The sequence below is a fragment of the Anolis carolinensis genome, chromosome 5 (assembly GCF_035594765.1).
Source record: "Anolis carolinensis isolate JA03-04 chromosome 5, rAnoCar3.1.pri, whole genome shotgun sequence".
NCBI classification, from domain to species: domain Eukaryota; kingdom Metazoa; phylum Chordata; class Lepidosauria; order Squamata; family Dactyloidae; genus Anolis; species Anolis carolinensis.
The window spans coordinates 182,914,784-182,939,111 of NC_085845.1; the positions used below are offsets into that span (position 1 = coordinate 182,914,784).

At 38.6% G+C, this 24,328-nt stretch overlaps 1 protein-coding gene across 1 annotated transcript in view; it reads left to right on the forward strand.

Moving 5' to 3' along the window:
- Nucleotides 1–24,328, forward strand: part of dgki (diacylglycerol kinase iota) — a 287,280-nt gene that overhangs the window by 232,529 nt on the left and 30,423 nt on the right. Inside the window, 2 exon segments of the mRNA XM_062983094.1 lie at nt 877–1,002; nt 18,509–18,534. Coding sequence (XP_062839164.1) covers nt 877–1,002; nt 18,509–18,534 — 152 coding nt within the window.

Consider the following 24,328-nt stretch of genomic DNA (forward strand, 5'->3'; position numbering starts at 1 on the left):
ATAACTCTCTTTTCAAGGCTGAGATTTGCAATGTTAAAATTTTGCAGTAACCGCCCAATGTTATCTCCACCCTTTCATTCATTGGGATCTCTCTAAATGGCAGGTGACTATGAAGGGCAAAGCAAAACCATGGTCACACAAATGTAATCATGCATAGATCCCTGCTTGCATATTTTCTAATTTCTCAAAAACTGAGGAGTGGGGAAATATTGCCTGTGGCCTCCACAAGCATACCACCTACAGTTTTTTTAAGACTGTGCCTGTCAACCATCCCCATGCTATTCCCCAAGCAAAAAAAGAGGGACAAAAATAATTTCTGGTGTCTTGCAGTCCTTAAAGAATGGCAATTCAAGGCTTAGTTTCCAAGGTTCTATGTTCTGACCAAAAAAAGGTTTATAACTGGTTAGGTGAGTTAGAGATGGTGTCCTTTAAGACAGCATTCCTCCAACCTGTGCTGGTTTGTTAGAGAAATTAATCCAGCACACCTACGGCAAGTTTTCTTACATGACATACATGGAGTGGCAAAACCCCCCCAAAAAACCCAGAAGTCATTTCACAATTTAGGAAGGAATATTTAGAACTCACATTTTTTAGAATATTTAGAATAATCGAAGAATTAGGTCATTTCCCACACTACAAATTCCTGGATTACTTAGGATGCATCCGTGACTATTAGTGAAATTATAGCAGTGTAATTGTGCTACATGTACAAAAGGGCCCAGGAATTGGTGCCAGAAACAGAAGTAGCATATGAACACAAGACTGTAATTCTCACGCAACTCGCAACACATGGAAAAAAGAATTAACCAGCTGCACATAATAGCAAGACATTTTCTGGACTTAATGGTGTTTCTCTTATGGAAATCTTTTCCTTAGAATATCAGATCGATGGAACCCTGCAGTTCGAAAGCGCATGTTGAGTGACAGTGGCCTAGGGAAGATATCCCCACACTACGAGGTACCTGAAAAACAAAAGGAGGCCAGCCAGACGCACATGCTGCAGTAAGACCCCTCTGCATTTCTCTGCTTGATCCTGCATTGCTACCATCACCAAAGGCAATTTTACCTGCTCTTTTATAATGCATTTTTGATTCACTGTTCTGGTCTATTGCATTTTCTGCTTTCCCTTCCCACCTTTTTTTTGGATCTAACTTCTACTTTTTGCATCTTGTAGATTTCTTTTTAAAATGTTTAGTAATCCAGTCCATGCTAAGTGCTTGTAACTGCACAGCACAGATTGAGTGCAGAATAAGCAGCATTATATCTTTCTAGATATTTGCTCTATCTAGCTTAGCATCCAAAACGAATGGCAACAACTCTTCAGAAGGCTCAGCTACACTGAGCAGTTTAGCTCAGTGTAAACATGCCTGGAGCAGCCATGAATCTGGCATGTTTATGCAAAATCTGGGCCTTGTATAGATTGCTCAGGAGCACATCCATCCTGCTGAAATAGCCTGCATCTTAGCTTTTTCGTGCTGACATTGCCAAAGTTATTTGTGATAACCAGGAGCTTAGATGGAGCTCCCTAGCCAGCTAGGAGTGGCAGATGATGACAGAGCCACTGTACATGTTATGTTGTGAGCTGCCCCGAGTCCCATTGGGAGATGGGGTGGGATATAAATAAACATCATCATCATCATCATCATCATCATCATCATCATCCCCCTTTCCCTGTTCTAATGATTTCAGGGAAAGTATGATGGTACCAGTGTCCATCCTGTAGAGCGTATCTTGTTAAATCCGACCTGATCATACTGTCCAGACTACATTGAAGACACAAGATATGCGGTGTTTCCAGAACATTCCAGAGTATCCCCTGACTTTGCCCAAAGTGGGAAAGTCTGTTTAGAGCAACAAAAAAAAGAGAGAGAGCGAGAGAGAGAGAGAGAGAGAAACAAAATAAAACAAAACAAGCCTCTGATACTCACCAGAAGTCTATATTTGTCACGAGGACAGCTAGCCTTCCATTTAGCGTATTTTTTTTTGCAAGTGTAGACAAGCCCATAGTCCCAGGCAGGGATCAAACTAAAATGATCCAATGCAAGATGGATTGGAATAACATATACCACATGTTGCAAACTCCAAACACAAATTAAATATGAAGCACAAATAAATATATGGCCTTAGTTTATGTTAAGTCACTTGCAGTTGAAGCAAAAATATTTGGGCCACATCAGAGCTGAGCATTTATCCACTTTAAATCAGGTTTCTGCCTCCTGCAGAATTCTGGGGTTTGTAGTTTGGTGAGGCCCAGGACCTGTCTGGCTGGGCTGTTTAAAGCCCCATCCCTAAAGTAAATTTAATGTGGATCCAAACTCTAGTGTGATGAAGCCTTTAGGTTCGGGTAGTGTAGCTAAGTTACGACTAAGAGGCAGGGTCCATAATTTGATGGACGATTGAGAGAGAGAGAGATAAGAACAACTGAAGTTCAAAGCTATGGTCCGTACAGTGCATTGTACTCTGTAGACAAATTGACCTGGCCACCTCCTCATGTTGCTTATTTTAGCCAATTGGCACCCAGAGTTCTCAAACTAGAGCAAAGTTCATATATTCAACAAAGAGGAGGATACATTTGCTGAATGCCAATGTTGTCTATGTATCTTGGAAGTTTTTGCCTTTGAAGCACTCACTGGTCGATCATGACCTTTCTTGGATGGTGTAGAGCAGATCACAGCTCCAAGTCACCTGTTTGGGGGCAATATGGAGCACCTGAGTCACCAATTGATACTGCAGTGCTTTTTAGCCTGAGGCCACAAGTGACTCTAGTTACAATGAAAAGAAAATGAAAAAGACAAATCCAAAAGGAAATGAGGTTTTTTTTGCTTGTCACTGGTCTTTAGTGTTTATGATAGGCAGATCCTGACAGCATTCCAAAGAAACTTGAATGATAGTAGAGTCCATCTCAGGGCTTGTAATGAACTTAGGAAGAAAGTAGGTCATTCTAGGGATGTGGAGGAAAACAGCTTCAGTGCATTTTCCATCAGATTTATCCATATTCTACCACCTGGATTAAAATTCAATTTATGATCAGACATTTGTATATTTGTGAATTTGTGATCCATTGAATACACCTCCAAACACTATATTTGATTATGATGTTAGAAAAAAAAAACTGCATATGCAAACTCTTTTGATTTTGAAGATGAAACCAAATAAGCATTTGTCAATGGGAGAAACATGTGCACAAGCATTTCTTTGTAAGTAAAAATGTTTATAATCTACTTTGAAAATGAATTATAGCATGGTTTGAAGAAGAAATTGAATGACTTTGATGAGCTTGAGTTTTGCTCATGTTTACCTCCCTTAGCACTCCAGGTTTTTAAAAAAGTTAGTGATCAGTGGACCAAAAAAATCAATTTGAGAACACAGAGTAAAAAAGGTTATTTAATCCTCACCCTAAATGATCTTGCTTTTTTGTTTTTGTACACATGGTAAAGATGGTAGGAACCTAGGAAATTGTGCTTATTTCATGCATGATAGCATTTATATTTAATATGACTATATTTAATGAACTCAGGGTGGCAAGCTAACTTCTCCAACTCTGTGAAATGAGTTTGGCTGAAAAATACTTCTTTGGGATAAGTGAGGACCTTAAACAAGTCCTCCCTGATCCTAGTTAGATGTTTAGTCCAAGGATTGGCAAAGTATAGTTGATGCTGGACAGTAACTTCCAACTATTCAGCCACACAGGGCTGAGAAAGTGAATTACAGTCCAGATGCATCTGATGGGCTGTGCTTTGACCACTTCTCTATCTGCTTAATGGACAGATTAATTTATTTGGGGGACTTGTCGTTTCCAGGAAAAGGTTGCACTTAGTAAGTTTTTGTTATCTTAAGAACTTGATTAGTTTTTTTGTAAAAGTCACATTTAGATGATGATGATGATGATGATGAACATTTGGATCTTGAGCAAATAGGAGTTTTTCTGACTTGCACATTTCTGGCAAGATTGAGAATCTATGGATTATTTTTGTGTATATGTTTGTGTGCTGAAAATCTAACCAAGTCAGTTTCAGCAATCAAAATACCTTACTTCTAAGTTGCTCTACTTCTTAGCAGTGTTTTTGAACCATAGGGAATCTATGAAGAAGTTTGGTTAGAACTTGGTGAGCAGCCATATGACTCCTTGGCTACTTGCTGAATTCCTTGCCATCTCACTTTGCAGTGTGCCAGTATGGTGAAGTGGACGAACACTACTTTGCACAAGCTATAGGTATAGAGTGAGGTTTTGTACTTCACTGTCAAAAGCAAGATGCAGGGTAATGTGTGCATCACCTAGCAATGCAACTTTTGTAAAGAGAGCCCATGTGATGTAGTCATTTGAATGTTTGACCACAACTCTGGAAACCAGGATTAAATTCCCATTCAGTCACAGAAACTCACTGTGTGATCTTGGGCAAGAAATAGATTGCTTTTAGATCGGGGAAGTGATAGGGAGGAGGGCGCAAGCTTGTTTTCTGCTGCCCTTGCCCTACTTAAAAGCTGCACCAGGGTTTGTGGGGAAAAATACCTTTTTAAGGTCGTTCCCCAAGTCCTTTGCCAGCATGGACACTTTTTCTTAGGGATTTTAGATATAGTAATCCAAATGAGTAACATTTCAGAATTCTGTGCTGTATTCTATTTCATCATGTACCTCTGCTGTCCCAAGAAAACAATAAGTAACAAAACCAAGTATGAAACACTTCCAACAGACGTTTGCTTCCCCTGACATTACGTCTAGTTGTGTCCGACTCTGGAGGTTGGTGCTCATCTCCATTTCTAAGCCAAAGAGCCAGCGTTGTCCGTAGACACCTCCAAGGTCATGTGGTTGTCATAACTGTATGGAGCGCTGTTGCCTTCCCACCTAAGTGGTACCTGTTGATCTACTCACATTTGCATGTTTTTGAACTGCTAGGTTGGCAGAAGCTGGGGTAAACAGCAGGATCTCACTCTGCTCCCTAGATTCAAACTGCCAACCTTTCCGTCAGCAAGTTCAGGAGCTCAGCGGTTTAACCCACTGCACCAACAGGGGGTCCTGTTTGCTCAGATTCCTATGCAAATGGAAGATTTCTCTGACAAAAGCCTCCCCCACTTCTTCCACAGTAGCACCTTGCTGTGAGGGATAGACTCACAAAGAACTGGAATAAAAGCTGCTGCTTCTGATGAGAATAACTTTTTTTCTGTCTCTATCCATACATTGTGAAAATACAACATGCTGTGACTATGAAAGGCTGGCTTGCCCCCCTCTTCTCTTTCCCGTTTTGAGTGAATAATTGTATAATTCAAATTCCCTAGAGTGGAAACAAGATTGCTCTTTCCCCTTTCTCTCAACCTTGGAAAGGGAAACTCTTAATTATGTTTTTGTAGCATCTTTGCACCTGATGCATCACGGAGGGATTTTGCCCTGCTGACAAATTGTTCTGGCAGGTAGTGACACACAGAATTGCACCCACCTGCCAAGAGCTTACAAATTGGCATCTCCCAAACAAGCTTGCTGTTGACTAGCTCTGCCTCCCCTCCCTTCTTTGCCCTGCTTGCCAGCCAACCCGCTTCCCTCCCTCAAAGCCGTCTCTGAAATGAAGTATCTGAACATCCAAGTTCTTAGCCCTTTCTCTGGGACTTATTTCTAGAAACGCTGTGAATGTGCTTGATTGGCTTTTGCTGTTTTGCTGTAATTCCAATTTTAAATTCTCACCCAGTATTGCCAATCAGGGAAACCATAAGAGCCTCAAACACTCTTCTTCTCCAGCATCCTTCTTCCTTAGTGGTGCCCAAAAGCTCCAAAGTGCATATTTCCTAGGTATTAAGATGCCTTTTGCACTAGTGCAGGAAGAAATATATTAGCCATCATGACAAGTAATGTCCTGTATCCTATTGTTCCATTAGAGCACAATAATTGAATCTGAGGGTTTTACCTGTGTGTTTATGCATCACTCCAGTGCTGATTCGGGGAATCTGCTCAGGTTGGAACTAACTAAAAAGAGTCAGAATTTTTAATTTTTTTCCAAAATTTTATCCATTAAAAATATTTAACCTAAAAAGTCAAGCAATAAAACAGAAACAGTAATAACAGTTATATAGGACATGAGATATATTTTAATAATATTGAAACACAAATGAATCCCTTTCTAATAGTTTTATATTTGTATCAATCTTTCCAAGTGAACCCATGGGTCAGCAGAATATGTCTTTTTTCCTCATTAGTTTGATTTACATAAGAAGTAAATGAGAATCATGTTTCCTACAAATGGGGTATTGCTTCCCTAACAAATCTCAGGGGTTTAAATGTGAAATTTAAGATGTTTTCAAAAAGAATCATAGAACCATAGAGTTTGAAGAGATCTCATGTGCCATCCAATCCAGCCCCCTACCAAGAAGCAGGAAAATCACATTCAAAGCACCCCTGATAGATGGCCATCCAGCCTCTGTTTAAAAGCCTCCAAAGAAGGAGCCTCCACCACACTACGGGGCAGAGAGTTCCACTGCTGAACAGCTCTCACAGTCAGGAAGTTCTTTCTAATGTTCAGGTGGAATCTCCTGTAGTTTGGAGCCATTGTTCTGTGTCCTAATTTCCAGGGCAGCAGAAAACAAGCTTGGTCCCTCCTTCCTATGACTTCCCCTCACATATTTATACATGGCTATCATGTCTCCTTTCAGCCTCCTCTTCCGCAGGCTAAACATGCCCAGCTTTTTAAGCTGTTCCTTATAAGGTTTGTGCTCCAGACCCCTGATCATTTTAGTCGCCCTCCTCTGAACAAATTACAGCTTGTCAACATCTTTCAATTGCAGTGCCCAGAATTGGACACAGTATTCCAGGTGTGGTCTGACCAAGGCAGAATAAAGGGATAGCATGACTTCCCTGTATCTAGACACTATACTCCTATTTATGCAGGCCAAAATCCCATTGGCTTTTTCTAGCCACCACATTACATTGTTGGCTCATGTTTCACTTGTTGTCCATGAGGACTCCAAGATCTTTTTCACATGTACTGCTCTTGAGCCAGGCATCGTCCCCCATTCTGTATTTTTGCATTTCATTTGTTCTGCCTAAGTGGAGTATCTTGCGTATATCCCCGTTGAACTTAATTTTGTTAGTTTTTGAATTTGAACATGTTTTAGAATTCAAAATATGTTGCTAGAATGAACATGCCTTTTCCTCATCCTATTGCTTGTTTCCAAGGATATTCATTTTCTCCCTTCCTTTTTAACCAAGTTCATTGCCTTGACTACAGAAAAAATGTGTTGTTTTAAGGAATTCTGTTCCTTCCTTCTATCTTTCCTTTCTTTATTCCTTCCATCCCTCTACTTTACTCTTTTTGTTTCCTTTTCTGTTGATGTAATTTGAACAAAATATTAGTAACATTGTGTGAAGGCAAGGAATGAGTCAATAGCAGGGCGACAAATACTTGTGAGATTGATTTCCATTTGGATAATTATCAGGAAAAAACCTCATGCAGACTATTTGACTGCCTTAGAAATTTCCCACCTCTCAAAATTTGGATAAAAGGTGAAATATATATTTAAAGCTGAGGCATAAATTTAAAAAATTGTTCAGACTCTATTTTACACATGTGTAAATATTTGGACTGAAAATAATGCCCTTATTGAGCAAAAGTACATTCTTGATGGAGTGGCCATGGCTATATGTTTCAGGAAAAAGAAAGGATCACACAAAAAAAAAAGTGCCTGTAATTGAAATTAATTTTTGAATACTTTGTAAGGATAGCCTCTCATCCTCGAGTAAACTTTGTGAATTGAGATTGTTTCCAATTATGATTGCAACAAAAGAAACACTTTATCAATGCTGTTGTTTCTTAGGTAGGGTGGCTACTTTGCATCTCTGTAAAAAGAGGAAAACCATCGCCAAAAAGACATTTCCATATAATTTTCATTTGACAATGTTTACGTATAGATTCTTGAGATTCTTGAGTGTTGGGCTCTAACTCTGGAGACCAGTGTTTGATTCCCTACTTGGCCATGAAATCCCTGGGTGAACTTGGACAAGTCATATACTCTGAGCCCCCAAAAAACCCATGATAGATTTGCTTTAGGGTCACTGTGAGTTGGAAATAAATTGCAGGCACACAAGAAATAGATTTTTCTTTCAAAATAATTACACTAATTTAAATGAAATGCATTTGATTCTGATGGAGAAGACTGTGACCAGGCAACCTGCATGCCATTGCCTATACAGGCTGCTTCCCAGATGCTAATTGTACATCAGTAATCTCAAGTTTTGCATTTTAAATGGGACAGATAAGTGAGTGGATAATATAGAATGGAAGAGGCTAGAAAAATGTGATAATAGATAAATGATGTGTATGTATTAAATGTGCAAATCTACTCACAATATGAAATATAATATCAATAAAAATATATATTTAAAATCATCTGTAAATGGGACTTGGCTCGCAAAATAGAGGATTCCTCCTATAAAGCAGGAAATCTAGCCACCTGTACTTGTACATTTTCATTTTCTGATTTGCTGGTAGCAGAAACCTATAGAGTTATAATCAGCAACTGAAAACAAATTTAGTGGTGTGCAGCATGTTGATACATCTTAATATGTATTCACCTGAATCAACTATGAAAGCCAGTTGATAAACGCATCACAGATGGTTAAGATTTCCTTAGGCCATTTTACATCAGGCTGAAGAGTGCAAGTTTCCTTTTTATTCCTAGGGAGAAAAGGTTTATTATCTATGTAGAAAACTAACACACCAGCAGGAAGGGTTCAACCTAACCTCATTCACTTTATGTTTTCCTGTTTGTAACATTTAGGGAAGCTTTGTGTGCGTGAGAAACCAAGCACCTATGGTTAGTTCCCCTCCCACTAGCAATTCAGAATCAAAGAGCACAGATAAAGCTTTTAATATAAAAGGTGTGATGATTCATCCAGAACATGCCTACGTTTGGACTAGAGTAAATGTACTCTTTGTAATTTTGCTGCAGCAGAATGTAATATAGTCTGTGTTTTGTCTATTTTTTCTGAATTCCAAAGCTTGGAAAATTCAGTGTTTACACTATAGGCAGTCCCCAGATTACGAACAAGATAGATTCTGTAGGTTTGTTCTTAAATTAAATTTGTATGTCAGTTGGAAAAGATACAATTTTTAAGTGTAACCTCAGCCAAAAATATATCTTTTAAAGCTTTGGATAGCATAGGGAAGGGTTAACATCCCTGTGGTATTTGTTTTGCTGCCTCTGCTCTTGTACAGAAGATTTCACCTCACTTTCTGTCTTGTGATTATTGAATTTTGAAATGTTTTGCTTGTTGTGAAAACAAGGATTGTTGAGAAAGCTTCAGTGGAATCATCTTTTCTCCATGATAACTCTTTCAGGAGTGAATTGCCCTTTCTAGGAGTAGATTTATCTCACTTTCTGTTGTCTCACCCTGTTCTTAACTATGAGTCATTTATAACTCAGGGACCGCCTGTACTTTTGGATCACAACTACTTGAATCTAAGCTAACATCTCCATAAGTCATAGTAGTTCTGAGATTCTAGAACATATTTTTAAAACATTTTTCTTAAATCTATTATTTACATCTAATTGTTTTCCTCATAGCTGGCTATAGTTTCAGAAGAGCTCCTCTAGGTGGCAATAGAACATTAAGGATAGTTGCTTGTAGAGTAAGTTTTATAACCTGGCTGAAACTTCATGCAGAAAAATAAAACCTAATGAGATAAAAAAGGTAATGGCCAAAAGAAAATACTGAATCAATGGCAAACCAAAAGAGGTTTGGAGAAGGAACAACAGAACTACTATATTTTCTTTTTAAGATTCCCTATCAGTTTTGTCTGTTGTTCAATATTCATATCCTATAAACCTCAAAACAAATATGACCCATGAGTTTATGACTGCTGTTTTAGATGCTCAATCGAGGGAAATTAAGCAAGTCAATCCTAGTGCCCATAGAGGATATTCTCACCCATTGCTCCAGCCCATGTCAGGCAACCTAGGAAAGGCATGGCTCTCTGGATATTGTTGACCTAAAACTTGCATTATTTCTAACTAGCATAACATAATGGTAAAGAATGCTAGGAATTGCAGTCGAGCAAGATACGGAGGACTGTATTTTTTCTACCTGTAATCAATAATTTGACACCTAGATTCCCAATATCCAGCTGCTGCTGCTACTGAATATGCTCACCGGGGCTTACAAAATTACCTATTATCATAGAACAGGCTCCATCGTTGTGCACCTTAAACCAGACCTAAATTGGAATCAAAGGAGACTTTATTTTTGCCTCAGATTTGCAGTTTGGAGCGGGTGATAGGCAACCTGGTTTAGTCCTACAGCTCCCATGAGGCTAAGTTACCATAGCTAATGTTTGGAGATTGAGTTTTGGTCACAAACGTTTGGTTGTCCTACTGTTAATTACATCACACTTAATGAATCCAAAAAGAAGGGTTTATGGTACATTCAGCATTTGTCATGGATACCCTACGTCTGTACCAACAAAACTCCAAGAACATGTTTTACCCTTGGAGTATTTAGGGCCCAGCAAGCATTCACTGAAAAGACTTCAACATTCAAAGAGTCCTTGTTTGTACTGAACAACAGTCTAATTCCAAATGTCAGAGATTTTGATGTAATATTTCTTTTGATGTTGGTCTGTTTTTAGCCTCAGTCCTTCATCATTCTTTTATTTATGAGCCATGCACATGACTATCCCTTTAGGGCGTTGGCTAAGGTTGGATTTGAATCTTGGTCCTTCAACTCCTCAATCAGTTTTCTTTCCGATAGAATGTATCAGGCTTTTAAAAACTCAGGCCACCTTACCAGGTAGCAGAAGTACTCAGGAATTAACTGATAGCACTAAGAAGGAATAAGTCATGTTTAACATTTTCTCAAAGACAAGAACAGTTGTTTTGGGAAGAAGATACAGTGGGTTCTATGACCCCCCAAACCTATAGATGCTCAAGTCACATTATATAATGATATTGTGGAATATAAATATAGTGGTACAGTGGAACTCAAGGGGATTTTTGTGAATATTTGTATTTTTGAACTGTGTTTGGTTGAATCTATGGATGCCGAACCCATGGGTATCCCCCTTTATCAGAGATCTCAGCCACCATGTTCACATATTCTGGAGCAATTATAGAGGGAATTCCAGTTGCCTCATTTTTGGATCCTTTTTCAAAACCATGCAATGAGGAAGCATCATCTAGTAGCATATGTAGTTTGCAGGGCTAGAATCAGATGTGCTTGTGGACTACAGTAATCACTAGCCCAAGATTGGAATGATAATATTTTGTAAGATGTGAGTAAAGCGTGTTCTGCCAGATTAAGGAAGAATATTAAAAAATATCTGAAAATGTTTTAAAGTAATTTTTAATACTGGGAGACTATGATGAAGAGAATCCTGGACTGAGGAGAGTCTTCATAGCTCGTGAACATCTCTGTGTAAAATTTGCACCAAGTTCTTTTTGCCATGAAAGCATAATTTTCTGCATAGAAAAGAACACTTCTTTATAAAAGTATTATTTTCTGTATGGGCTATGCTTTTTAATGTATGGAAAATGCATTTTTGTATGAAAAATATGAATTTTGCTCAGAATATATCCCAAATTAATTAATTTAATTACAGCATTTATATTCCGCCCTTCTCACCCCGAAGGGGACTCAGGGCGGATCACATTGCACACATAAAGGCAAACATTCAATGCCATGACATAGAACAGAGACAGAGACAAGACGCAGGCACCGGGCTGGCCTCGAACTCATGACCTCTTGGTCAGAGTGATTTGTTGATTTGTTGCAGCTGGCTTGCTTTCCAGCCTGCGCCACAGCCCGGTCAAATCATGCCTATTCTTTGAAAACTGTACAATTTTTGTAGATTTCTTGCAAGGGGATGAAATCATTAAAATTATTTATAGCAAAATGTGCAGAGAAAGCCCTTTGCAAAATTAGCAAACTTCTCTGTTCCAGATGTTGTTGGCCTGCAAAATGGTGCATTCTTAATCACTGGGCCAGAATTTGGAGCATCCTCTGACTTGGTTCAATGTAGATCAAGTCTACATTATGACGGCCTTGTCCCAACATTGCCCTGGATCAGCTCTGTGTTGCATTTGAGCTAATATGGGCCTGTTCTGCAGTAAGTGATCAGTGTAGAAGTGCCCAAAGATTATCATTGTCATTTTGCAAAATTTAAAGTAGTTTGCAAAAACGGAACACTGTTTTTACAGGTAATACAGTTTTCTTTTGTTTTGGAGACTAACAAATATTTGTTTCAACAGAAGAATGAATGGAACTAAAAAAATCTGTGTGCAAATGTGGTTATTAAATGTGAAATCTCTCTCAAATCACTCCTGCTTCTCTTACGAAAGGCATTGGCCATATGTATCCCGAGAAAACAATTCTCTTTTTGAGATAGAAATCTCTTTCAGAACAGATGAGGTACAAATGAACTCATGAGAAGAGAAAACATTAAAAGAGAAGGGAATAGGTCCAGGACTTCTTTTCTTTTCTTTTTTGGCCAACTAAATAGTAGAAGATATTCTTTCAGAGGAAGGTGGCCAATATGTGGAAAATGCATCACTTGAGAAGAGAAAGGCCATAAAACTCCATGGAGGTACTATAAAAGTATTGTTATTGGCACTTTAAATTCTTAAAGGCTTTGCTTTAAAATACTCTGAATGTTAGAGGGCTTCAGTTACAGGTCCATTAGTAAAAATAGCTACTTTACATCAGCCTGCCTGTTCTCTAGAGCCTTTTGTCTTTATGAATAATGTACCCAGTTGCAGGAATTTTGCTTAGAATCTGCCTGGAGGAGGCTAGTTGAATTTCCATGAAGCCTCAAATCCCATAGTCTTCTATACTGCACATTTCTTCCCTTGTTTCCTTCAGTGCAAATGCATTCCTTTCTTCCTCATCTGGTCTACCTCCTGCAAAATAAAAGGATGTTATTTCAAAACTCTTGGAAAGGTCTGGTTAGCCAATTATTTGTTTTGGTATGGGAGCTTTTTTGGTCACATTGATTGATAGTCAGTGGACCTTTGAAAGAGCAGGTCTTTAGGAACTCACCTGCATTCTATTGTTTCAACCTAGAATGTAAGGTTCTCATTTAAGGCATATGTACAGTGACCAAATAGTGTGAGATGAAAGTGGCAGAAATGGAAGTGAATTGAACTTGCATCTGATCACACATAAAGTCCTGGAACTAGGCTGAAGCCTTGATGTTACTTACATGCACTAGAGAGAAATGCTCTGACCTGGCATCTATAGTATCTTTAGCATCATGGCTGTTGAGGATTCCCTATTTTGAAGTATTCTCTGATTTTGCTTATCCTAGTTTAAGGCCTCACATTCCCATTCTTGCATGTGTTTGCTCTGTTCATTTTAACACTGCTTTTAAAAAAATGCCTTCAATTCAAATTAAGTTGTCAAGGTAAATATACCCGCAAAATGTACCTGCATTGTAATATTAATGCAATTTGGCACAACTTTAATTGCCCTGCCCCAATGATATGGAATCCTAGGTTTTACAGTTTGGTGAAGCACAAGCATTCCTTGGCAGAGAATGCTAAAATACCTTGTAAAGCTGGCATAGTTTCATAGCACTGAACTGTGTAGACTGACATTGGCTAAAATATCCTGAACTGAAATCTCAAATTTCTTCTCTGAAGATTTCTGTGTTCATTCACTCAGTCGTCTCTGACTCTTCGTGACCTCATGGACCAGTCCATGCCAGAGCTCCCTGTTAGCCGTCACTGCCCCCAGTTCCTTCAAGGTCAACCCAGTCACTTCAAGGATACCATCCATCCATCTTCCCTTGGTCGGCCCGTCTTCCTTCCATTTTCCCCAGCATCATGATCTTTTCCAAGCTTTCCTGTCTTCTCATGATGTGGCCAAAATACTTCATCTTTGCCTTTAATATCCTTCCCTCCAGTGAGCAACCGGGCATTATTTCCTGGAGGATGGACTGGTTGGATCTTCTTGAGGTCCAAGGCACTCTCAGGATTCTATCTTCCTTCACTCAGCCTTCCTTATGGTTCAGCTCTCACATCCATAGGTTACTATGGGGAAGATTTCTAACTCTCTCTCTCTCTCTCTCTCTCTCTCTCTCTCTCTCTCTCTCTTTCTCTCATTCCAACTTTATATATTTATAGTTTTACTCAGACTAGATGTATACTGTATGTTGTGTTTATATTGTCTGTTTTAATAAAGCCAATTGGCTGATCAATAAAATCGTTTCATTTTCTAACCTCTTTGATTCACTTGTTTTGCATGACTATGAGAAAGATCTTTCCTAGCTTAGGAAAACATATTTTAATTTTGAGATAGCAGGCACTTAGCAGCTTGCACTGTCAGCTGATCCAGCCACACATGCTATTTTGTTGCAGCATATGTTTGCGGAAGAACTTCCATCCACAATGGGAAGAATAGTATTTATTACTTCTTTCCTGGTAAAAAAATGGTTTCCTCTGTCGGTCGGGAAAACCTGTCAGAAAGAATAATAGAGCAGCAAGGCTTTCACATAATTTTCAACAGTGCTTGAACATCCCAAGGGGTTCCTGAGGGGGGAAAAAAGAATTTTTTTGTGTTTGGAGTGTTTGGAGGATTTTTCTGTACACTTGGCTTCTTTATACAGTGTTTTCTGTGCTAGAATGTTTGTGTGTATGTATGTACAGGAAATGTGCAGGGACTCCACAACCAATAAAAAAAGTCCAGAAAAGAATATTTGTAATCTACCATAGCAGGGAGAAAACTACAGTAATTTATCTTTGACTCAAGGGCAAAATAATCAAAGGTTTCCATCCATACAATGGAATACCTTTTCTTACCCTGAGGGAGTAGATTGCCTCTGCAGTCTCTTAAATCTCCCTTTATCGAGTTTAATGGAACTACATTGAACCGTTGCATTGAACAGGGAGAAATTTAATAGGCCAGAAGGACAAAAACTGAAAGGCAGAAACCCCAGGCTCCCTGTGGAAGGCAAGAAGGCTTCCACAGTCATTGGACTTCATGCCAACCATAGTTTTCTTTAACATGATTTAGTTATTTCAATACTTCAAAAATGTGTACAATGTGCCTACACCCCACAGTGGACTTCAGGATAATTTACGTAAAAATTAAACATTCAGAAGACTAAAACAGATTCAAATCTATTGCTGTAAAACTGACAGGATACTATTTGAGAACACAAAAATGCTGGACCATTCCAACAACTATCATGTCAGACTACACAGAGAAGCCATTGAAATCCACAAGCATGTGGACAACTTTAACAGAAAGGAAGAAACCATGAAAATGAACAAAATCTGGCTACCAGTATTACAAAACTCCAAAATCAAAACAGTAGATGGGAACCAACACAATGAAGGCTTGACTGAACAAAGGATGCCCCCAGGCAAGGGACAAAACATCTCCAATGCTAATTAGGGTGATTAACAGAAACATTAATGCTGGCTCCCAGTGACAAAGGACTCTTGCCACACCTTGGACACAGATATATATTCTTTCCTTTCCTTACTTAGTTTATCCATACCTCACAACCTCTGAGGATGCCTGCCATAGATGTGGGCGAAACGTCAGGAGAGAATGCTTCTGGAACATGGCCACACAGCCCGAAAGACATACAACAACCCTGTGATCCCGGCCATGAAAGCCTTCGACAACACAGTCTTAAAAGAGTTAAACAGCATTTTTAAAGAACATACATTTGTACCTATGTATCTCCACATACCTTTATTAATGTAATTTGTTTGTGGAAATAAAACATATTTGACCTGATGCTGAAAAGTATAGTGTTGGGAAACTTGACAAACATCCTTTTGGGTTGATTTCCATAATCAGGTTGTCACTAATGAAAAAAACCTCCATTTGGAAGACAAAACGTGCCCTGCAGAGAAGGCCCAGAGATAATGTGATGACTTTAATGCTTGAGATAGGTTGATATGGAAGGTGATCTTCTCTTGGATATTTAGACCTTTTTTTTTCACTCCTGCAATTTGAACAGCCACGAGAAAAATCTCTCTGCAACAAATTACTTCCAAGTTTTTGCTTAGCCTCACAGGTGCAAGACGGTAAATATTATAATTTTCTTAGTAGCAGTTTTAATAGCAGCTGATTTTCTCCCCTGCTACTTTTAGTCTTTTCAGATTTAGAGCTAATTACTTTTATGTGTCGAACTCTGATAGATCGGTTGCTGAGAAGTGTTTTTAAGAGATGCTAAAGAAAAGGCTGTCTTGTCACAGCAAAGTGTATAATTGCTTGCTGTTTCTTTCTGAATTTCAGCAATTTGGAATGTCAGTAGCTCACTTCCTGTCTAACCATTGGATGACTACAGGAGGTGCTAAGCCGTAGGAAGGTATAGGCAGCAGACCAGAAGGAATGGCAGCAGAAGCCTGGCAGATATCAACACATTAATGTTAGTCGATTGATGCCCATCCTCAGACAATAGTCCCTTTAAAGGCGGGCTATGAGAGAAACAAGTACAGAGAGAAGGGGTCGATATTTATTCCCTAAAACTGGAGTAGAGGCCATACAGCTTTGGACCCAATCGACCTCAAAATTGGGGTGGTTTTACACCCCTGAAGAAAACCTTTTATCCATATATTTTAACCCACTTACTCAAATTGAAGGATTGTGCCTCTGTGTGGCATGGTTTTCCTCCAAAGCTGCTTGTGAAATCTCAGGTGACCTTCTGGTCATTTCTGATTTCATTTTAAGGGCCTTGTGCTACCGTGGAGTCATTTGGAAAAAGGCCAATGGTTCACATTTCCAGATTGTGTGTTCTTCCATACACAGGAAGGTGCTATATGCCAGGTGGGACAATGCATCCATGCCTGCATTGTCTATTCTTTTCCCCAGTGTTTCCCCAGAATATATTTTCAGTCTCCTATTGCCTGAAGATTTTGCTTGGATAGGCTAGGGACTGACTTTCTGCGATATTCTGCATGCAAGTGATGAATGAGCATTGCTGGGCTAATACATCCCCTGTTTTTGTTGGCGTCTCTCATGCAATCTTCCCCTCCCTCTCCCCAACAGCAGCTGCTAAAATGTCACACTTGATGGACTTCTAGGTTATCGTGTCACCTTTGGCCTGATCCACAAAAGCAATTATTTTGTTAGTTTCCTCTGTCCTGAGATAGATGAAGCTAGAAGCTGACTTTTCAACTGCATGATGGGATTGAAAGACTTTAGAAGGAGGTGGGGATCACAATACATTGATTCCCGGGTTTTCTGCAGGGCAGAAGGCAGGAGCTAGTTTACTATTGTGTGACTTGCCTAGGTATAGAAAATTATTTATTGGCTTTGAAAATGCTTCAGTGCTTTAGGTTGCATATAGACAGCAGTGTTCAATTTTCTTGTAGAAAAATAAACCATGATTTTGCCATTTTATATAATGGACACCATTTTGCTATTTTTTTGTATATCGTGCAACTTGAGCATCCACAGATTTGGGTCTTTTTGAGTGTTCTGGAGTACAACTCAAGTAGACACCAAGTACCCACTGTATGCCTACAATGATTAATTTGATGTCAAGAAAGGGGGAAGAAAAGGACCACTGATGCTAATTCAATGACAGAAGTTAATATATACCTTTTCACACCTTTTCTTCATGTCATTATCAATCCAGGGCAACTTTAAGTGTCCTAAAGGTTAATGTTTCATCTCCGGAACCCTCACTAGGTGTAGAAATGTTTTTTAAATGCTCAAAGCAAGAGATCAATAGAAATTCATTTTGGTTTGGGAGGACTCAGGGAGCCTTATTCTTTTTTCTAAGTCAAATGTTCTACCGTTGAAGGGCTCTAGGGGCAGAAAATGCATATTTATTTTTTAATTAGATAGTAACTTTAAAACACTATCATTTAAATTCGTTGGCTAATGATAAAGCATTTAAACAACTTCTATATACTCATGTATAATGCTAGAAATTTTAGTAAACAAAACAACTCTCAGAACCTGGGTCAACTTATTCAAGGGTCAGTGTAAGTAAGTACAATACCTTAACTCTTATGAAAAAAAAGGAGCCATCCCCTTCTCAGAGCAGAGAGACAAAATGGATAGCTTAGTGCATCATAGAAGAACCTAAAAGAAGCTGCCATTTCCTCTTCTCTTATCAGAGTGCCATTTCTTGCCTTTTTAAAATGCCAGGGTAGGAAAATGAGAGCGGCCAGGGGCAGGGCTAACTTACTCATAAATCATTTTGAAATCCACAATTTTGGCCCCAAAACCTGCCCTCAACTGGTATATAGGAGATCAACTTGTCCGTAAGAATATACAAAAAGCACTTTTCCAAACCACAGCAGACACAATGGCCTTTGCTCTACAAAGCCCAATTGTCTGTAAACCCAGAAATGACCGTGAAATTGGGGGTTAGCTTTATTAACAACTAAAGCTCATCATCACCTAACCCATAAAAGTTTTGGCATGATTTGAATGCTCCTTTACAAAACTCCCCTTCATAAATTCCAACAAGCACATTCAAGTCTATTTGTTTTGTTTTTTCATCATTGAACAAAACCAGAACAAAATGAAGAGTAAGTCTGATAGTTCTTTACTCTTTGCTTTCAGATCCCCTGTTTCTTCAGAAGATCAAGGTAAGAATCCAATTTATTATTCTTTAACTGGTAAAAAGAGGTGGAAGAAATGAACTGTGGAAAACATAGTTACAAAGCTCAGATTTTAGAGAAGGATCTTATGCAGACCCATATATTTTCTCTATGATTCCATTCAAGTATATATTTGTTCAGTTCGGTTGTTCACCATCGTGCCTGTGCTTCATTCCTATTATAAATCTAACTCAATAAACTATGAATTTTCTTTGGATAAATTGGAAAAGATGAGATTTAAAGATGGATAAGAAATTCACTCAGGTCATATTTTTCTGTGAAAACGTCTATTTTGTATCTCTTGAGACAGGCAACAGAACAAAACGTATCTTGCCTAAGAAAATATACATTTCTGATGACTGCAATGCAGTTTGATGAAGATAATTGTATAAAGCATGTATAAAGAAAAAATGTGTGTATTTGAAAAGTGCACATAAATTAGTTTTAGTCAATGGGAAATTGTGTCCAACGCAAATCCAAAGTGAACATTTAATTTTTTAAACTTTTAATCAGTATGCATTCCACATTTTTTTACAACAGGATGCATACAGGATCCTGACAGACTGCATAACACCCCATCACATGAATTTCTTACTGTTTAAAGTAATCCAGTTTGACTCATCACACTACAGAAACATTGCTCCTCCCAAGTCATTCTAATTTCTGCATGTCATAGATCATGTAGACCTTGCATCTGCACAGTAGAGAGACGCTATCGCTATGCTTTGGCGCAAAATGAAAAAAAAATGTTTCAAAACTCGACAAAATTAGAGGGTGTTGGCATTTCATTTTGAAATTGTTTCTAAAGTATCATTTTTGAAAATTTTGTTACTATAATGAGGGTAACAAAATTTCGTTACTTTTTCGTTATAGTAATTGCACAAATAGGGAAATGGAGCTCCTTTCTTCCTTATCTTTATAGCTATTGGGGTAAAAATTGTTACAATGATAGAACACATTTACCACTGCTAGCCCATCAAGTTTCATAACGTTTAACTTATCCACAGAGTTTTGGGGAAATTTCAGTTTTTATAAACAACATTTTTAAAAAAACTACCAGAGCTATCTCTTTGAATTTTCTATACAATGACACAAGATAACATAGGGTCAATCTCTTCCCTATCCTGATTGGGGCTTTCAGGTGCTGAGCAGAATTCTGGGAAATGTAGTTTAGGGCAGGAACTTTTGAATTCTCTGGCATAGGGCTCCTCCCCTTCCCAAACTACATTCCCCAGAATTCTGTGCTTTCTCAGTCTCTTTCCCAGTGAACTCTGCTTTCTCCCTACTGCTTTCCTCTCCTAATGGCGATACACCATTAATTTAAAGCGGAATTGTACCTTCTTGGCTTTGCTTTGCTTGCTTGTGTTGAAGATGATATTGACTTAGGGAGGATTCCGAGGCTTACAAAAATTATTTATTTATTTACCCCATTGTACCCTGCCTTTCTCCACCCCAAAGGGGACTCAAAATTCAAACAAAAACGTATTGGGCAAATTTCAATTCTTAAATTTTTAGCATGGGCCATGCCCACGTGTTGGATATTGCATCGTAAGTACGAATTTGATCTGACTTACGAAGACTAATTTTTCACAGCCCTAGTGATTACTGTTGTGCTGTACAAAGGCATTCTGAGGTATTTTCCTGTCAAATTCTTTTGAAAACGCAATTTAAAAAAGGTCTGAAGAACTGAAGGACTGAAGCCATTATGGAGGTCTTCAGTCGATATCTAGTTAGAAACAAATGGTGCCAGCTCCCTTCCTGACAATTACCGGGGTCTTCACGGACCGCCCACAGACACGCCCCCAGAGGAGATGTCACAGCACGGGGATGGAATGCTTATCGTTTTGCCAATTACACATAAAAGCAGCGCATTTCATGTGGTTTTTATTTAAAAACGCAATAAAAATCCTATGCCCAAATGCTCAATTTTTGCCACCCTTTGGACATGGTTTTCAACAGGATGATGACAACAGGGGACAAATGTCATTTGATAGGACCTGTTGAGATTAATATGCAAACGAGGTCAAAAACGGATCAAGTTATGTTAGCTAGGAATGATGGGACTTGACAGTGACATTTGGAGAGTCACAAGGTGCATAACTTTGGTGAGCAGCATAAAATATACTGGTTAAAATGTATACATAAATATAAAATAAAATGAGACATTAACTTTTCTGCTACATGAGAATTACGTGGGCAGGGGAAACAATAGTGATGGTGATGGATCATCAGGAACAGAAGAATGAAATATGTGTAACCTAGTTGTGTCTGTTCTTACATTGTCTAACCCAACACCCTCATGAATGATGAACTACATCTGGTACTCAACAGCTGCAGTAATCTGCAGCTTGCTGTTTTAGGGAAATATGTCTTAGTTAATCAGCAGCTTTCCAAGAATTCCTACCATTATTTTTTTTTGCGATGCAGTCGGAGACAGCAAATGCATGTCTATTCAAAAATAAACCCACTGAGGCCCCATCTACACTACTATATAAAATCCAGAGTATCTCATTTGAACTGGATTTTATGGCAATGTAGACTCATATAATCCAGTTCAAAGCAAATCATGTGATTATCTGCTTTGATAATCTGGATTATATGGCAGTGTAGAAGGGGTCTGAGTCTCATGTTACTTATTCTCAGGAAAATGAGCTAAGCAAGTAACATAATAGTTCACACAAAGGCCTGGGATTTAATCTGGGTTCTTTATGCAAATATCATGTGAGATGGTTTTTGTATTACTAGACAAAAGATCCATTAACAACAAGAAAATGATATTGAATGGACTGTAGGGTTCTCAATTTGTCTGACCTGGGATTTTATCACATTGGGATATAATCTGTTTATATGAGTATGCATCCCATTTTTTTTAGGACTGGATGCATACTGTATTGAGATCTCCTCATCACACCTGATTATTATGATTCTTCGTATGATTTGAAAACACTGCACTTTGACTCATCACACCACGGAAAGCTGGCTCCTCCCTATCCATCCAAAACACACCCTACATCACTCTGCAACTTTTCCCTAAGATTGTGCAGTGATGTAGCCTCAAAGTTTCGAACTACTACTAATTAAAGTTCTTCTAAATATTAACATCCTGTTACAGATGCAATGCAGGGAAGAACTTGCACAAATTTTGGTAAAAACATTTAAAAAAATAATGAGGTAAAACATCAATTAGCGATTTCAGTAATCCTGGAGATCTTTCCCCTTCAGTGTCCAAAAGAGAAATGTCAGTTACTTTCACCATGAAATGTCTGTGGTCATGAAACCCACGGATGGCAAATCATATAATTGCTAATGGGATACATACAGATTTTACTATCACATATAAAAACAGTGCTTCAGCAATGGAAGAATCCGTAGCATTTCAAAAAGCACGATTAGAATTCTGTCTGCAAATAATCCGTTTCTGCAATGCTTTGCAGATGGATTCTGATGGGAATACTGATGGGATGGGGCAAACGTAATGTGATGGGACCCATTCAAAATTGGAAACTAAGTATTTCCTAATGTGATTTTTGTGTGTGTGTGTGTCAGGAGCAACTTGAGAAACTGCTAGTCATTTCTAGTGTAAGAGAACTGGCCATCTGCAAGGACATTGCCCAGGGGGCGCCCAGATGTTTTACCATCCTGTGGAAACTTCTCTCATGGGAAGCTGGAGCTAACAGATGGGAGCTCACCCCACTCCCTGGATTCGAACTGCTGACCTTTTGGTTAGCAGTCCTGCTGGTACAAGGGTTTAACCCATTGTGCCACCGGGGGCTCCTCCTAATCTGATAAGGTCCCTTGCAGTTGGTGGTGGTGGAGATAGGCATCTCCCAGTAAGAGTTCTTCCCCCCTCCATATTTTGTTCTTTCATTATTGAATTTTCTAGCTCTGTGGTGAATCAGAACTTGAACTGAACATTTTGAAATACAATTTAGGAATTGAAAGAAAAAGAAAACAATGTGGTAGGGTGGCTTGAGTACTGGGCTATGACTCTGGAGACGGGATTGAAACCCTGCTCAGCCATAGAAACCCACTGGATAACCTTGGTCAAGTCTTATACTCTCAGCCTCAGAAGAGGGCAAGGACAAACTTTCTTTAAACAAATATTGCCAAGAAACCCCCCATGATAGTCTCACTTAAGGATCACCGTAAGCCAGAAACAACTTGAAAACATACAAGTTAACAATGAATGTGGAGATGTAGAAATCCTAGTTGTGAATGATTTTCAGTGTCTCGATCTTTACAGTGCTAGAAATTTATGGACAGAATTAAAATGTCATTTGGAGTAGAATTCTTATTTGAGAAGGGCAATCCATACATTTTGACCCCATTTCCTACCACCTGATTTGTATGCCGAATTACTTGGTTTTCCAGCTGTCAAAATAACAAAATTCTCCTTTAAGCCTGTTATATGTAATTTTGCAATGTCAGGAGAATGTATCCTGTTCTCTCTTATACCACTTGATCCTTGCAGAAACTTGACTCCATTATTGCTTATTCCCACAGTTCAGATGAAATATTACTGTTTAACATTCTGTCTGGGGTACCAATATCAACCTTCATGTCAATGGGCAGTAAAGTAGAGCTTGTAGGTTTTCCTTACGTTATCTTATTACTCTGTTATGATATCTATTAATGAGTGTCATGCAGCATATGAGTACTTTCTTATGGATTTTCTTGATTTTAATTTTGAATATCAGCCCCTGCTGGCTTGCTTTCCTTTCTGCTTCCACGGTTTTCTTCCTTTATATACATTCCTCTCATGTTCCATTTACCACCTGTGCCTCTGTGACCAAGGACTGGCTCTACGGTTTGATCAATATCCCAAACCACTGCAGAACTATAAAAGCATTTATGAGCTTACTTTGAAATGGAGAATCAAAGCCGCAAGCACTCTTCACCTATCATACCAAGGACATTAAAAGCTTCTGCTTAATGACAGTGAAATAGCTGGTTGAGAAAACATATCACTAGAGGAAGAATGAAGATTTCTCATTCCTGGTTGTCTTTTATGAAGCAGTGGACACTGAATCTTTAGTACTTATATTTTAGCGACTGTGTTTGCATGCAGAAAGAACATGTCCTTTAATAGAACTTGACTCTGTGCAGAGCTATTTACAAATAGCATTACATTTCCATTTTATCTTGACAAGGGATAATGCAAATCATTTTACTTTATAACTGAAATTTCCTTTTTATTTACAGAAACTGGCACAGGCCTGCACCCAGGGGTATATCTTTTGGGGACAATTCATTCATGGTGCTGAATTCTGAGTTAGGAGCCCATTCCCTGTCCCATGACTACACTCTTGCTTGTCCCCAACATTTTGTTATAATACATAGTTTATCTCATGTTGATATATATGAGATATATATATAGTGTCAAAAGCATTGCATAACAAATACATTTTAAAATTAGAGCATTGGATCTCATGTTGCTGTCACTCTAAGATTGCAAAGCAACACTAAGTAATTATTCTTTTGCTTTCACCCAACACATTCAACTTCCTCTTTGGTTCTTTAGCTGGCTGAGGCTCCTCTATTGCCAAAAGAGTGGCAAACTTTACACAAAGTGATGTTGATTGTGTCAGATGGGAGCAGGGAGATTTCTGGAAATAAGAGGATCAGAACAAAAGCCCACCAGTCATCCATTTACTTATAAGCAGGACTAGTGAGATGTCACTGGAAAGCTTTGTCTGGTATGATTGAATCTACTCCAAAATATTCTGAATTAGGCTTTATACTTCAGGTTGCAATCATACCACTTTGAGAATTTATCTCAGGA